This window comes from Amyelois transitella, chromosome 5 (genome assembly GCF_032362555.1).
Source record: "Amyelois transitella isolate CPQ chromosome 5, ilAmyTran1.1, whole genome shotgun sequence".
Lineage (NCBI taxonomy): Eukaryota > Metazoa > Arthropoda > Insecta > Lepidoptera > Pyralidae > Amyelois > Amyelois transitella.
The window spans coordinates 11342270-11358488 of NC_083508.1; the positions used below are offsets into that span (position 1 = coordinate 11342270).

The 16219-nt window shown below is 34.7% G+C and overlaps 3 protein-coding genes and 1 non-coding gene across 5 annotated transcripts in view; 2 read left to right on the forward strand and 2 right to left on the reverse strand.

Annotated features, from left to right (window-relative positions):
• LOC106141364 (uncharacterized) overlaps positions 1–11666 on the reverse strand; it is a 382952-nt gene extending 371286 nt beyond the window's left edge. For both annotated transcript variants that reach the window (XM_060944441.1, XM_060944443.1), the window contains exon 1: positions 11086–11666. In XM_060944441.1, coding sequence (XP_060800424.1) covers positions 11086–11123 — 38 coding nt within the window. In that variant the 5' untranslated portion in view covers positions 11124–11666. The remainder of the gene's footprint in view (positions 1–11085) is intronic.
• LOC106137109 (putative acyl-CoA-binding protein) overlaps positions 1–16219 on the reverse strand; it is a 347495-nt gene that overhangs the window by 229718 nt on the left and 101558 nt on the right. The window lies entirely within an intron of this gene.
• Positions 8–3083, forward strand: LOC132901789 (uncharacterized). The gene has a single exon (XM_060944356.1). It carries the CDS (start codon positions 1026–1028, stop codon positions 2976–2978), a length of 1953 nt encoding a protein of 650 aa, XP_060800339.1. The 5' UTR covers positions 8–1025; the 3' UTR covers positions 2979–3083.
• Trnag-gcc (transfer RNA glycine (anticodon GCC)) lies at positions 12284–12354 on the forward strand. Its single transcript has one exon. It is a non-coding gene; the product is annotated as a tRNA-Gly (tRNA).

Here is a 16219-nt window from a genome sequence, read left to right on the forward strand (position 1 = left end):
TAATACACATAAATATATGTTCTATTAAGAAACATTTTTCAGAGCTTTTAGTTGCTATAAATAATTCTTTAAATCATATAGATATTCTAGTACTAACTGAGCCAAACATTAACTTTTCATTATTGTCATTTTATAACATTCCTGGATTCGATCTTAATGTACATACGCGTAATGAGAGAAGAGGTGGCGGGGTGTTGGTATATTCGCGCACGAGGCTGTCCGCGCGCGCGAGCGAGACGCCTATATTCGCGGATCACGAGCGGGCGGCGGAGTTTGTTTCCATTGTGTGCGATTGGCAAGGTGAGCAAATCCACGTTATTTCTATTTATAGACCACCAAGGTATAATAATCAAAATAAAATAAAAGAATTTCTTACCTACTTTTATAAACTTTTACAGTCTTTACCTACTAATGCAAAAGTAATTATATGTGGAGATTTAAACATAAACTTGTTAAAAAATAATGATACTTATGTGAAGTTTTATGAAGATATATTGGCTGAAAATGGATACTTAAAATGCATTAATGATGTAACGAGAAGGGAAATTTTAAATGGTAAATTAGTAGAATCATGTTTGGACCACATTTTTATTAAGTCACCAACAGCACTTATTGATTCAGCAGTAATAAAACATAAAATTTCAGACCACTATTTAGTTGCGGCCGCGATACAATGGAAACAAACTCAGCGAGCTAACAGTGTAAGTACCACAGTTAGCGCCTGCGCCGCGACTGCTAGAGGAGTGGGGTCGCGGCCGCGCGCGCACGTCACTGCGCAGGCGGCCGCGGCACCGCATCCTATACGTGCGGACCAACAACGCGTACTTGATAATCGATTAGTAAGAGAAAAACTATTAGAAACCGATTTCGAACATCTGTTATGTTATGATTGCCCACTTAAACTGTACGAAGAACTCGCCAAATTGTTTAGTAATATTTACAACCAATGTTATAAATTAAAAAATACATCAGGAAATAGGGATACAAGAAATGAAAAACCTTGGATTAATGATAAAATAAAATATATGGTTAAAGAAAAAGATAGATTATTTAAGATATGGTGCAGCGATACAAAGAATATGATAAAGCGTCTAAATTATACTAGATATAGAAATAAATGTCAGAAAGTAATTTTTAGAAGTAACGTTGAGTATGATAAAAAGACTATAATAGACTGTAATAATAATATTAAAAAAATATGGGATAAAATTAATGCTTTATTAGGTAACAAAAAGCAATCATTGGACGAGTTGATCCTTAATAATATGAAAAATAACGGAAGTATAGATGTCATATGTAACGAATTTGCGAACACATTTTCCAATGAAATCAAACAGATAAAGCATTCATGTGATCAAAAATGGTTAGATAGAAATAGTTATATTAATCCATCGAGCGTGTTTATGAGGTGGCAACCGGTTGACAGTAATGATGTTAAAAAAATTATAGATAAAATGGATAAAAATAAATCGCCAGGAAGCGACCTTGTACGCATGTCCGATTTGAAACTAATTGTTGATAAGATTAGCCCTGTTTTAGCAAAATTAATAAACTTGTCTGTGAAAAATAAAAAATTTCCTACTAAATTAAAAGAAGCCATAATACGTCCAATCCATAAAAGAGGGAATAAAAAGGTATATTCCAATTTCAGACCAATAGCAATATTATCAGCTATCGACAAAATAATAGAAAAAAGTATAGTTAATCAAATTGGTACCTATTTACAAAAAAACAATATTCTTAATGAATGTCAACACGGTTTTCAGAAACAGAAAAGTACAAATACGCTATTATCTAAATTTACGGACGATATTAATACACATTTAGAAAACAAAAAAATTGTTGTAGCTGTTTTTTATGACTTTAAGAAGGCATTTGAAACCCTCGATATGGATACCCTCTTGAAGGGCATGGAGGAATGCGGATTGGGACAGCCGCTGAACCAATGGTTCAGCGACTACCTTACTGGACGCTCTTATAGAGTGAAGGTCGGAGACACGCTAAGTGACGAAAAATTAGTCGATTGCGGCGTCCCGCAGGGGTCGGGGTGTGGTCCTGTCTGTTACCTGATGCACGTTAACGGCCTCTGCGGAGCGCTGCAGCACTGCTCCGCGTACATGTTCGCCGACGACCTGTGCACGCTGAGCGCAGGAACAGACCTTGCCGAGACGTGCCGTTTAGTCCAGCGGGACGTAGACGCGGTGGTGAAATGGTCACATGATAATGGCATCATTTTAAATACAGAAAAAACGAAATTGCTTATAATTCACTCACCTCATCTCCGCCCCGTGGAATCTCCGCCTCCGTTATTTGCTCATAGTTTCGAATGCTTCCATGATAATAATTTAGATTGCAAATGTACACCTATTGAAAATGTCAGTTCTGTAACTTACCTGGGTGTCAAAATAGACACTAAATTTTCCTGGGAATCCCATATAGATTATATATGTAATAAATTAAGAATACTACTAGGAAAATTTTATCACCTATGTTTTAAAGTACCTACATCAGTATTGAAATGTTTATACTTCGCCTTAGTCGATTCTATATTGGGATACGCTCTTGATTGCTATGGACTAACTTTCAAAACTTACATCGATAGATTAGAAGCACTACAAATCAGATTCTTAAAACTATTAGTCAACAGAAAAACAAAAAATCATTGTAAAGGAGATTATACTAAATTATTTAAAATATGCAAAATCTTACCAGTAAGCTTAAAACATAAATACCTTTTGGCAGTTAATAACCATGGCAAACGGGATCTCAGCTTAGCGTTGATTAGACATGGGCGTGGCACTAGGTCAGTAACCACAGGCAAATATAAGGTCCCCAGAGTAAACAATTACTTTGGAGATAGAACTTTAAAAAAACGTTTACCGTATCTTCTTAATAGTTTACCTGAAAATATCAGACTGGAACCACGCTTATGCCGATTCAAGAATATGTTAAAAAAATATTTACTCGAATCACTGTAATTCTTTTGATCTTATAAGATAGTTTATGATTTAAGTACCTACATATAAGTATAAATGAGACTATTACCTGCAGTCAAACCGCGTAAGCAGTTTTGCAGGACAAATGTAAAAAAAAAAAAAAAAAAAAAAAAAAAAAAAAAAAAAAAAAAAAAAAAAAAAAAAAAAAAAAAAAATCTAGGATCAAAGTTTACATCAGATGGCAAGTATGATAGTGATATTGAAAGGAGAGTGAACGCGGGGAACATGGTGAATGGAGCTTTGCATGCCTTTATGAGCAGTCAGAAACTATCCAAAAAGGCTCGACTGGCTGTGCACAGGGGCGTGTTGGTCCCGACATTAATGTATGGGAGTGAAAGTTGGGTATGGCAAAAGAAGCATGAAAGCAGAATAAATGCAGTGGAAATGAGAGCGTTAAGGAGTATGATGGGTGTGAAATTGAGTGACAGGATAAGGAACAGCGTGATAAGGGAATGTTGTGATGTGAAAGAAGATGTAGTTACAGGAATAGAAAAGGGTATGTTAAGATGGTTCGGTCATGTGGAGAGGATGAATGAAAGCAGGTTGACTAAGCAGATATACAAGGAGAGTGTGGAGGGAAAGGTCGGAGTGGGAAGACCTAGACGAACGTATCTTGATCAAATTAAGGACGTCCTGGTAAAGGGTCAGGTCAAAAGTACCCGAAACCGCCGAGCTTGTATGAAGAGAGTTATGAATGTGGACGAAGCGAAAGAAGTATGCAGAGATCGTGGCAAGTGGAAAGAGGTAGTCTCTGCCTACCCCTCCGGGAAAGAGGCGTGATTTTATGTATGTATGTATGTATAAAAGTAAAACTCAAGTGAAAACTTCCCTTCAATTACGACAAACGCACATTAACTCAAATAGAATTACATATAACCCTTCACATTCACGGCCCCTTTATTTCAACGTGGGGTTACAAATTGCAGCATTTATTAAATTGTTAGTTAGTTGGAGATCGCAATTTGTGAAAATAACAGGCCTATCATCGTAAAATAAGATAAATATTGACGTAACATCCATTTCTCATAGTAAATGTTTGTTACTTCATATCTATTAATATAAAAAAAATCAGTTCTGAACGTGCTCAGCGTATCACTGCACCAGGAACTGGTGAAGTGGATTCTGTGATGTCACAATAATTTATATTTCTTTCTTTCTTTATTTCTATATTCTTCCGACATAAAAATAAGTAAAATCTAATGTCTTTATGATCAAAGATCGTTATATAGTACACCAAAAGTGTGTTTTAATTGCAACCTTTTAAATAAAGCATTAAATTATGCCTTCTTAACTCGTGCCAGGAAGTCGCCCAATCCAGCATTTTATACAATTTTATATGTTTTTACCAGAAAGTATAGTTATAATTTAAATAACAACAGAAAAGTTTGATGGTTCTCTGCCTTTTCGGCGAAAATCGTTTGGCAGATCATCACTTGCCAATCAACGTTTCGCAGAATTTTATTTCGCGGAATAATCATTTGCCAAATATATCACTTAATTTTGTTTCATTTCCCAACTTAACTATTGCCAACTGTACGTTTGGTCTGGCTTTTATAATGACACTTTTCACAAGGCCAACTTTCAAGTAGCGAACGTTTCAGTTAGAGTAATATTCATTTAATTTTATGTATTGTTTACCAAATAATATCTTATTGTTTTTTTTTTCCATAATTATTTTTCTACTGTAGCTAATATTCAAGTGCCCTGTGTAGTGAAACAAAAGCGATTCGGTTCTGGCACTTCGCCGGCCGCTGCCGCGGCACGCTCGCTTCGCTCGCTCGGCTCGTGCGTTGATGGTCGCAGTTCTAACCTAACCTAACCGATTTCTTTCGATTTCACCTCAACTACGTTAATAAAGGAAACCGTTGCCAACGAGGGGGAAATAGAAAATATATTAACAGGTGTTCCACCAGAACCTAAGAAAAAAAAATACTTAGACAAAGACGAAAGAATCAACAGAATACTTGAACACAAATCTTCATATTCACATGAAAATTATTAATGTGCATTGCTGCTAATTTAAAGTGTTAATTTTTTTTGTAATTCTTTAATAAAAATTGCATGTCGAAATTAGTTTATTTTATATCATAATATAAATGTACGAAAAAGGTACTGTTATACAGACGAAACGTTATTCGTCTAAAAGTTGTCTGGCCTAGTGAAGGATTTGATAAATGATAAGTGCCCGAAACGTGTTCTGTCATTATAATAATGAGCTTAACAATAATTCTACCAAATGAAACGTTATCATACAAAAATTTGACAATCGTTAGTTGTCAAAGTGAAAATCAGGCGAACCGTTGTTTGGCAAGTGATAATCCGCTAAACAATTTTCGGCGAGAAGGCAGGATACCAAGTTTGATACTGTATGTTTTGTAAGCTGTGTGTTCTGTTCTTATGAGCTCCACAGGCGGTACACTAGCATTCTTAAAAAAATCAACTCAAAAAAAAGTTGATATTGTTAATTATTTCGGTATTCACTCGTGATACTAATAAAATAACAAGAGATAAGATCGCACATAAAACTATATATGATAATTTTGTAATTAAAATTATAATCTCGAGATGTGACGGCATTGAAACCTCCATTATCATTAAAGCAAAACCGACTATCAAGTTATTTTTTTAAAAGAAAACAAGCAAGTTGATTCTGGTAGGGTGACCACCCAGCGTGAAACCCTACTAAGCTGTAAGAAGAACAAATAGAGGGCCAATTTCCAATTAGAATCTCAGCAGGTGGCCGCTAGAGGGCAGCACTAGTCGAAATAGATTAGACCGACATGGGTCTCCAAGGCCTCGGGCGAATGCAGACGGGTTAAAATTCAAATAGGACAAAAATGGCCCCGCCGTATATTAATTCTGGTTAATATAAGTTTCAAAGTAATAATTATTAATTCTTAAGGTTTGTTGAGTTAAAAATTATGGCGCCGCGTCATCTTTATCGTATTACCTATGTATTGAGTTTATGTCTTCTGATTATGACGTAGCTAATAAGTAGAAGACATCTTACCTATTTTAAGCCTGCGGTGTGATTTAGTTTCGATTGTGATCTAACCATAACAACACATAATTTCTAAATTAATATAAAAGAAACATGAATGTTTTTACGGAAATATAATAATTTTTAGGCAATGGGCTAGCGACCAGTCGCTATTTAAATCTCATACCTACATATAATCACGTCTATATCCCTTGCGGGGTAGACAAAGACAACAGTATTTAAAAGACCGATAGTGGCCTATCGGTCTTTTAATTGTTTGGCACTCACAGACTTTTCAAGACTGTTGGATCCATCTACCCTTTTAGAGAGGAAGTCGTGATTATGTTTGTGTTATACCTACATAACGCATAAACTAACAATGATGTTATTGTATTAGGTATGGCACGATTATTATTATATTGTTATCAATAAATTAAAATATTTTTATATCTGTACCATAATGTTTAATCTACATGTAAACAAAATTGTGACCAGAATCTCCTTTTAAGTAAATAAATACCTGTGTCAGGAGATCCCGCTCTATACAGACATACATAGAATAGAAACCCAAAAATATAAATGTCAAAATATCACCCACACACGCCGCCGGACGGAACCCAAATCGTACAATTCGTCACACACTTCATCAATTATAATTTTTATAATTCAAAACGGAAATGAGCGGCGATACGCGAGTTTGTTGGATTGTAATGATAACGATTTTAATGATATCCTTTTCGCCTTTGTAGCGGCAACACTCCAGCTGCGCTTTAATTTAGAATGGTAATCTTTTTTTTTTCGGCCTCTATATTTGTGCCAGTGTTATCAAAATAAGAAATCGTTAGTTTATTTTTTTTTAATATATTAATTATAAATTAATTATTAATTTAATTAATTTTTTTCTCAACCTATTACTTTTAATAAGTGCCACTTTTTTTAATAAAACTCACTTTTCTTTACTTGTAATATTAATAATTGTGGCTATATTCATCGTTTTCCTTCTACTAAATAAATGAAAACATGTTCAAAATTAAAGTGAACATGGGTAAATAAAAGAAACACGGTGATTTATTTTAACTGTCAAAATACCTACATTAACCCTTAACTTACCAATATAATATCATAAACATTAAAAATATATATATAAATTGTTTGTTCATCAATCGATAGGCACTAGTAATTGTAATAAAAATACGCATTGTGCGTGGAGTACTTGCTGTCTGTCAGATATAATCTGACCTGATAACAGTGATAAGGCGGCGCTCACCTTATCGCACACGTTCGAGCTAGTTTGGGAATATAGAATATTCAATATTGAATAATAAAATTTAGATTTCTTCTTCTAGAGATGTAGAGAAAAAATACTGCTAGCTTTAGTCGCCTTTTATGACATCCATCGGAATGATGTGGAGTGGTTCTATTCTAAAGTGTCGGAAACCATTTCAAAACTTGGCTTTGTCTATCCCGTAAGGAATAAAGACATGTATATCTTTTTAAAACATAACACTCAAAATGGTGTAGTTCTTATATTAATACCAATAAAAACTTAAACCTAGGTTTGTGGTTAGAAAGTTTTATTAGTAAGATGTCTTCCCTATAGCAAAACCGCAGATCTTTAATTTTCCAATAGTATTGAAAACCGCAAAATGAATTGCAGAGCATTCTAAGATAGCTTTTGTAAGCCTATAATATACATACGTAAAATCACGCCTCTTTCCCAGAGGGGTAGGCAGAGACTACCTCTTATACAAGTTTATCACCTTCAATGCTGGTCTAATAGCGATAAGTATATAGTAATAAATATACTTATTTGTGTGTTGTCTCATCACGCGTTATATATTGAACCAATCTTCTTGAAATTATATATTGCGTATATATAATTAAGAGTCTGGAGAAGAACATATCAAAACTTTTCATCCCGGCAAAAACTGTAGTTATTGTAAGATTTGCGAAAAACGTGTAATTCTTTTGTAGAAAGAGAGAGAGATGGAGTGGTCCTATTCTTCTTTTTATTGGTGCCGGGAACCACACGGCATGGATGTCGTAAAAGGCGACTAAGGGATAGGCTTACAAACTTGGGATTCTTTTTTAGGCGACAGGCTAGCAACCCGTCACTATTTGAATCTCAATTCTATCATTAAGCCAAATAGCTGAACGTGGCCTTTCAGTCTTTTCAAGACTGTTGGCTCTGCCTACCCCGTAAGGGATATAGACGTGATATGTATGTTCTTTTGTAGATGGCGCTGAATTCGCGCGGGTAAAATATGTAGATAGATAGATAAAATGTTTATTCGACAATGCTACAAACACAAATAAATGTAACAATAACAAATCCCTAAAACTAACATAGGTGTGCTGTAGCAAGTCGAAATGGTCAAAACTCACAAAATCTAGTTTTTAGTAGATAGAATACATATCTTTTAACTGGAAATCTGAATCCGTTTACTCACTAATTTCAATGTCATTTTCTATAGGTAGTATTTCTGAGACACTGTATGAACATGAAACTTGATTCCTAATTTGTACACATGACTTGCATTAACTTTTTTTTTAACTGCACATTAGCTGACTCAGAGTGATAACAAAAAGTGGATTTGAAGACGCGAACGCACGCTGGTATGCCCGAGTTATTCCCATATTAGACTGGACAATGACTGGTTCATACGTTTGAGTTTCTAGCATAAAGACCGGAGTATTTTAAATAAAAAAATTACAATTAAATAAAATGAAACTTAATTTTGTTTTACTTTTCGTAATTCTACACAAAAAGTTTCCCAACGCTGCCGAAACAGAGGACAAATTCAAGAAATCATTATAACCGCGCGAAAAACTATCGCTGTTCCGCTTTTTATTGTGTCGTGAAACGGGACAGCGCTAGTGTTATGAAGAAAATGCTTCAGTGCAGTTTGTTACCGTTTCTTCTGCACTGACGCCTCGGAAGTGCAGTAAACTTAGTTTTAAGTAATTTATTTGTCGTCAACCAATGTTGCGCAAAAATTTGACAATTATTAAGCGATATGAAGTATCCTATAATAATGAATAAAAATTTAGAATTAGAATTTGTTAAAGCATTCTCATGGCTGCGTTGCTACGGGTACTGGTTAAAAATCAGCTATCATAAAAAAAAAACAATCTTGTTTAATAGCTTATCGTGGCTCTTCAGCTTTTTCAACACTGTTGGCTCTGTCTACCCCGCAAGGGTAAGACGTATAATGTATGTATCCTGTCAGAATACACCCAATTTTTTATTTGTTTACCCGGTGGAGAGACGGGTGTCTTAAATCCACGAACATTGACAAGAGTAAGAATGTTGATCAGCGCCGCGCTACACCAAGCGACGGATCGCAGCCAGTGGAAACTGTTGGTTGACAGTGTCAGGAGTCACGATACTCAGTAATGAGTAACCGATTAAGAAGAGAATAATAATAATAATAAATAAATAAATATATACGGGACAAATTACACAGATTGAGTTAGCCTCGAAGTAAGTTCGAAACTTGTGTTACGAGATACTAACTCAACGATACTATATTTTATAATAAATACTACAAGAGAAGAAGATAATAGAGAAGAGAAGAATGTTGAATAGACACATTTTTTACCTCAGTTACCTACAATTATGATAACTTCCATCAGATTTATCGCAAATTCCTAATTGACTGCGATACCCTTAAAAATTTATAATTTTTTTAATTGTGTACATTTATCGCTTACAAAGACAAAGGTCTATTATTGAATGTTACGAAGTATTCATTTACAGTCGCGTTCTGTTTCTTGTGACACTTGATATGTTACTCGTGTAACGGAATATAATATGTTACAACGCTGATATTATGTCTAATATTTTCGCATTTAACGAAATCTGCGTGCCGTGTGGTTCCTACAACTTTAGGAAAGTACTATACTCCATATCTTTCCCATTGATGTCGTTATACGCGACTAAGGGAATGTCTAATGAACTTGGGATTCCTCTTGTAGGGCTAGCAACCTGACACTATTTGGATCCCAATTACAGCTTAAGCCATACAGCTGAATGTGAGGCTTTTCAGTCTTTTCAAGACTGTTAGCTCTGTCTAACCCCCAAGGGATATAGACGTGATAAAATGTATGTATGAATAAATTTAAAATTCAAATATTTCAAACAGCTCTTTATAATTGTAATATCTTTTAGTTTCACAACATTGCACATGAATATAAATAAGTTTGCATTTGAATATTTTTTTCACCGAAATTCATAATATAATTAACTAGCTGTGCTCGCAACTTGACAACGTGGAATTGGTGAAGCCCTCAAGGATGAATAATTTTCCCTGTTTTTTTTTTCACATTTTCCGTTATTTCTTTGCTCTTTATAGTTGGAGCGTGATGTTTTAAAGCCTAAAGCCTTCGTCGATAAATGGTCTATTCAACGCATAAATGGTCTAATTTTCAAACAAACAAACTCTTCATAATATTAGTATAGATTTCAGATTTTCATTACGGGTTGTCGTAGCACCGCGTAGCTCAACAAGTTATAATTTTACAAGATTGCTAGGTACCTACGAAATCTGTAGCTTATACTTTGCGAGTTATCTGCTACGAGCTACGTCTGTAGACCCAGCTACGAAAATAAAGAATAGTCATGAATTACCAAATCCCGAACAAAAAGTAGTGTTATGATTTTGTCTGTTTAAATGTGTGTTTGTTTGTTAGAACGTAGCAGCTAAATTAACAAAGGCTTTTCTTTAATCGACAGATTTGTTTAATTGACAAATATAACTTTTGCTTCTTTTTTTACTGCAACCAAATACTATAGAATGTATGCAAATCCACGTGATCGGTTCTTTTAGAGCATAGCATGTATGTAATACTTTACATGCTCAGAAATTATCAAGTATGTACCTACAACCTATGTTGGGGAAGCTATTCCTGATCCACTTCAGAATTTTCGACGCAATAGTTTCCACAAAATCCACAGGAAATGGGAGTGGTCGTTTCAGTACGAGAGCTACGCAAATACGACTAATATTCTTCATCTATTTAATTAAAGGAATTCGCGGTACACTATTCATATAGTTAATATTCCAAATATATAAATAAATGGCCGAGTATGAGAACAAAACAACATACCTTTTTGGTTTCCACCGTTTCATGAGAACGCCGAACATTTTCTCATAAACTTTTTCCAATCACTAAGAGAAACTCAACAAATACAAAATTCACACGGTTAAGTGTTACGTAGAATCTACACTTATCACTTCCTTAACAACACTACACCTACAAGACACTACTGAAAACAATAGACCTACACACGTAAACACTATTCTTACGTATTCGATACAACTATCACTAATTTAAAATTCATTCACATTTGATTCGATTGACGTAGAATCACAACAAATAATTGCACCGTACGATAAGATAAACAAAGCTACAAGTTTATCCCATTGCGAATCGTGACCTAGACATAGTGACTTCAAATCGCCCTATAAATCGAGTTTCGCACTGGCTAGAATCGATATTCCATAAGTATAATCCAGAATACGGTTACGTAATAACCGATATTGTCAAATCCCATTCCTATGTTCAATTTTCAAATGTTTTATCCGAGCAAGCACAATTTGTATCATTCGTTCGTAATCATCGTTCGATTTATAAATAAACGATTTGTTGGGTGATACGCGCAACGCAATACGTCGACGCGCGATGCAGCGAGTCCGCGACTGAGTCACTTTATCGAGTCGCTTGACGAGTCGAGCGATTCTTTGACCGACCGGTCGCAGGTCATGCGTCAGGTGCGGTCGATCAGCTGCTGGCTTGACGCCATTTTGTTCCGTATCTAAAACGCCATCTAGGGTTAAGGGTATAAAGTTTGTTTTTTTTTTAATTTAAATTTTCTAAAATAAATTTTATGTTAAGTTCATTTTTACAGCCTTGGTCTATGTATGGATTCAATTAAGTTTATTTATCTATATGGTTATTTCACCTGAATACATACAATATTTGTAGAGAATTGCTAAACACATCATTGTTATCAAGTTATACACGCTTAAATATTTCCAAAATTTTTAGACATTATAAACCCAATTGTTCAAACAACTAACAAACTAGGTGATTGTAACAGTACCGAGCAACGTAGAATTACCAAATTTTTTTAATAACAATTGTCCAATAATTATATTGTTTACGTTAACTTAGTAGAAAACTAATTATGTCTGCAGGTATGTGATATTGAAAGAATGCCAATAATTAAAGTTACAGGTGAAAACATTTCGTAAGTAAAATACGCTAACAAATTTTAAAGTATAATTTCATCAAGCTTGTAGAAGCATCGGTGGTTCAGTGGTAGAATGCTCGCCTGCCACGCGGGCGGCCCGGGTTCGATTCCCGGCCGATGCAGTAATTTTTTTTCCTTTTTTTTATTGATTTTAATAGTCACTATTATTTATTTTAATCTTTAATCCAATATTGCCGTACCGGTAATTTTAAAGTGTCGAGGTCGGTTCCGTACCCGTTATTATGTAGCCTATATCATTTTCCAAGGTCTACTTTACATTTGTACAAAATTGCATCAAAATCGGCATTTACTGTGAAGTACCAACTACCGACTAAACTACCAACTGTTGCATCTATAATTTCAGTTGGGATTAAGTATCATAGTAAGTATTTAAAAAAGTTCAGAAATAAAAAAAATAATGTTATTTGCTGTACCAAACTCAATCTAGATTTATTCGCTAACATAAATATTCTGCAAAAGAACCCCTGTCCGTTGAGCCACAATGCCTCCCCATTAATCCAATCGCGCCCCTAGGGAGAAACTGTGACCTTGAACTTGTAACAAACCCTTTGTAAGCTGTTATTATGATTTGTTAGGCGAAATGTTTTGCCCACTAGAATTTATTATTAAGTGTTTCTCAACAGCTTTTACCGAAAACTGACTATCGATAACTGTTCACTTTATTATTTTACTAGAGATCGCTAACGACTTCGTATGCGTGGAATCAATTCCGCGGGAACTCCGGGATAAAAAGTAGCCTATATGTTATTCTGGGTCTTCAGCTACCTACATACAATTTCATCGTAATCGGTTCAGTAGTTTTTGCGTGAAAGTGTAACAGATACCATACTGACATACTCACAAACTTTCGCATTTATAATATAAGTAGGACGGTGCCTACCTAGTTAAGTTAAAATTACTAAGTCTACTCTTACAAATGTTTGTATGAACTAAAACCTTTAATCATATGTTCACCTTACACACCTTTACGATCATAGTGACACAGAAACACAGAATAAGTATAACAATCGTTTACAAGTTACAAGCATAGTTAATTAAAACGAGTCGCGTAGGCGGACCAGCGATTATAGAATTAAGGAGATGTATTTAAATCAACTAGTTATTTGTTTAATTCTAAGAAATTACAGAGCAAGTTATTGATATGAGTTTTGATCTTTTAAATTAAGTTTATATCTTTTTCTCCTTTCCTTGGCTCACGGCTGGCATGTAAATGTAGACGATAACATTCTTGTTACCAGTTTTAAAGTATTTTTTCCTCTAGAGAATGGAGAGCCCTCTATGTAACCAAAAAGTCCTACCATTTTCTTTATAAGTTGAAGTTCTTGATAATTAATTGAACTTTAAGAATTTAACCCTGTATGTTATGCTTACATATCTCATCGTTTTCATACAAATATATATAAACACGTCTATATCCCTCCTCCTTGATAGAACCAACAGTATTGATAAGAGTGAAAGGCCACGTTTAATGATGGAATTTGAATTGAAATAGTGTCAAGTTATCTAATCATTTCCCTGCTCTTAAAAGCGGGCCTACTTACAAAGTGTCCAATATTAACATAATGACTGGAACATTCAGTTGTTTAACTTGTCACCATTTCAACAAATGAACAAACATCGTTTTTAAATACGCACGATGTAAATTGGACCAGTGTCGGGTCATGTTGAACCTTTCGCAAATAGGTGTTGAAGTCTGAATGGAACAAATTGTATGGACCGCCATTTTAACGTAACAATAATTGAATGAGTTCTAATATCGGTACATACATATGGTCACGTCTAAATTCCTGACGGGTAGACAGAGCCAACGGTCTTGAAAAGACTGAAAGGCCACATTCAGCTGTACGGCTTTATGATGGAATTGAGATTCAAATAGTGACATAGATTGCTAACTTACGCCTACAAGAGGAATCCCAAGTTTATTAAAACTATCTCTTATTCGCCTTTTCATTTCGACTCATTCATTCATATCATTTCGACATCCGGTAGGAATGATTTGGAGTAGTTCTATTCCCAAGTGCCGGAAATTACACGGCACCAATATATGTCATTATGTCATTATGTCATACATGATATGTCAATAACGTTATTTGGCATTATCTTTTAGGTACTTAGTTTGTCTACCCCGCAAGGGATATAGACGTGACTGTATGTATGTATGTACTTAGTTATTTAAAACTTAACTGAGCGGTAAAGCTACAACGGATGAACTGAATATTAGCAATCTACCTATACCGATCAACGTTTAACATTTAAAAATGTATGTAAATCGATGATGATGTCAAAAATAACGTTAAGCACTCTTCAAGTTATAGACTTTAAATTTTATAGGACCCAATAGGCATGTCTCAAAAAACTCGTGTCAATTTTTTATGAACGAACTTTGTGTCGTTAGAGGTTTTTAAGATTTTTTGTCGTACTCTCATATATCATTAAACATTTATCACTAGTTTCAAAATAATTATATTCAGCACAGTTTCTAAGTTAAGCTTGGGAATTATTACAATTTCCTCTTCGATAATATTGAAAACAATATAAATCAATTTATGAAATAACCCACACTTATCAGATCAGGTGTCGCCTGACGATTCAGTAGCAAAATCGATAAACATGTCCTCACTCGCCCTATTATATTGTCAATTACGTATCGAATTCGATCGTAATCGGATTTAAATCGATTTTATCTCGTGTTCTTATTGAATCAGTTTCGTTAGATAAGTAAGTTTCAGAGAGGGAACGAAGTACATTTTACTAAACCGTTTGCCCTTTCGATACCATAAAGTTAAAAAAACACAAAATATTTTAAAAAGTGAACTATAATCAACCTTATTATTCTATAATACTCGTATCATTCGCTCAATCACACATTCATTATTTTTTGTAGACTAAGCCAATTCAACTTCTTCGGGAAGTCCTGATTCATCGGATTCTTTCTTAGTTGTAGCTGGTGCATCAGTCGCTGGGGGCTCAGTTTCTTCGTGCACAGTTTCTCCGTGCGCAGTTTCTTCATGCGCAGTTTCTTCATGCGCAGTTTCTTCATGCACAGTTTCTTTAGGCTCAGCTGTCGCGGGTTTCTTTTCAGGCTCAGATGCCTCGGGCGTAGTTTCTGAGGCCTCAGCTGATGTCACAGCATCGGTTGTATCAGCTAGAAACAAATCTCTGGTGATTGAGGGTACATAGGTTATTTGTAAACTAATCATAAGTAGGTATGCAAGTTTTTTGGACTGGTTAAGTTTTCTCCGAAGGTAAAATTGTAGGTATTTCAATACGTACGATAGAGTATATGGGATACTCGTATTTCAGAGAACGATATCTATAAAGTAGCCTTACACGTTTCGTAGTGTGCCTGTGACCCGCACAGAAGTTTTATTTTTATAATCGTAAATTATATACTTACATAACTTACATAAGTCTATAGAGGTTTCATTATCACTCATCTTTTCCTTAGTCTTATTCTATGTATCATCTTCTTTTTCTCTCGACTTCATAAAGCAGGAGACACACATGATTGTTATGAAGCGATGCTGATTATTCCTGAGATTAAGGCTATAATATTAAGTTCAAGGCTTACCTTCAGTCTCGTTTTCTGGAGGGAGTGTTACGTGAAGTCTAATAGGGTTTGATTCATTTCTCGCTTGGTCTAATAAATTATTGAAATTTTCCAGCAACTCTGTAGGCAGTTCCTCCAATATCAGCTCTAGAGAGTGTAATGCATCTTCTGCGAAGAAACGATTGTAATTATCATTTGATTTTTCATGGTCCATATTGACGTCTATAAAATTTTGTGGCATATTTTTAAGATCAAGAAACTTTGTCATAGCAAATGAAATAATCATCATTTCGCTTCCTTAAATTCTCAGTTACTTTTTTTTTTCAAAAATAACTGTGACGAATTGTCAGGAGATCATGACCATTCGTCTTAAAAAATTTGAACTTATTGATACAAATCAATTATCATCATCATGT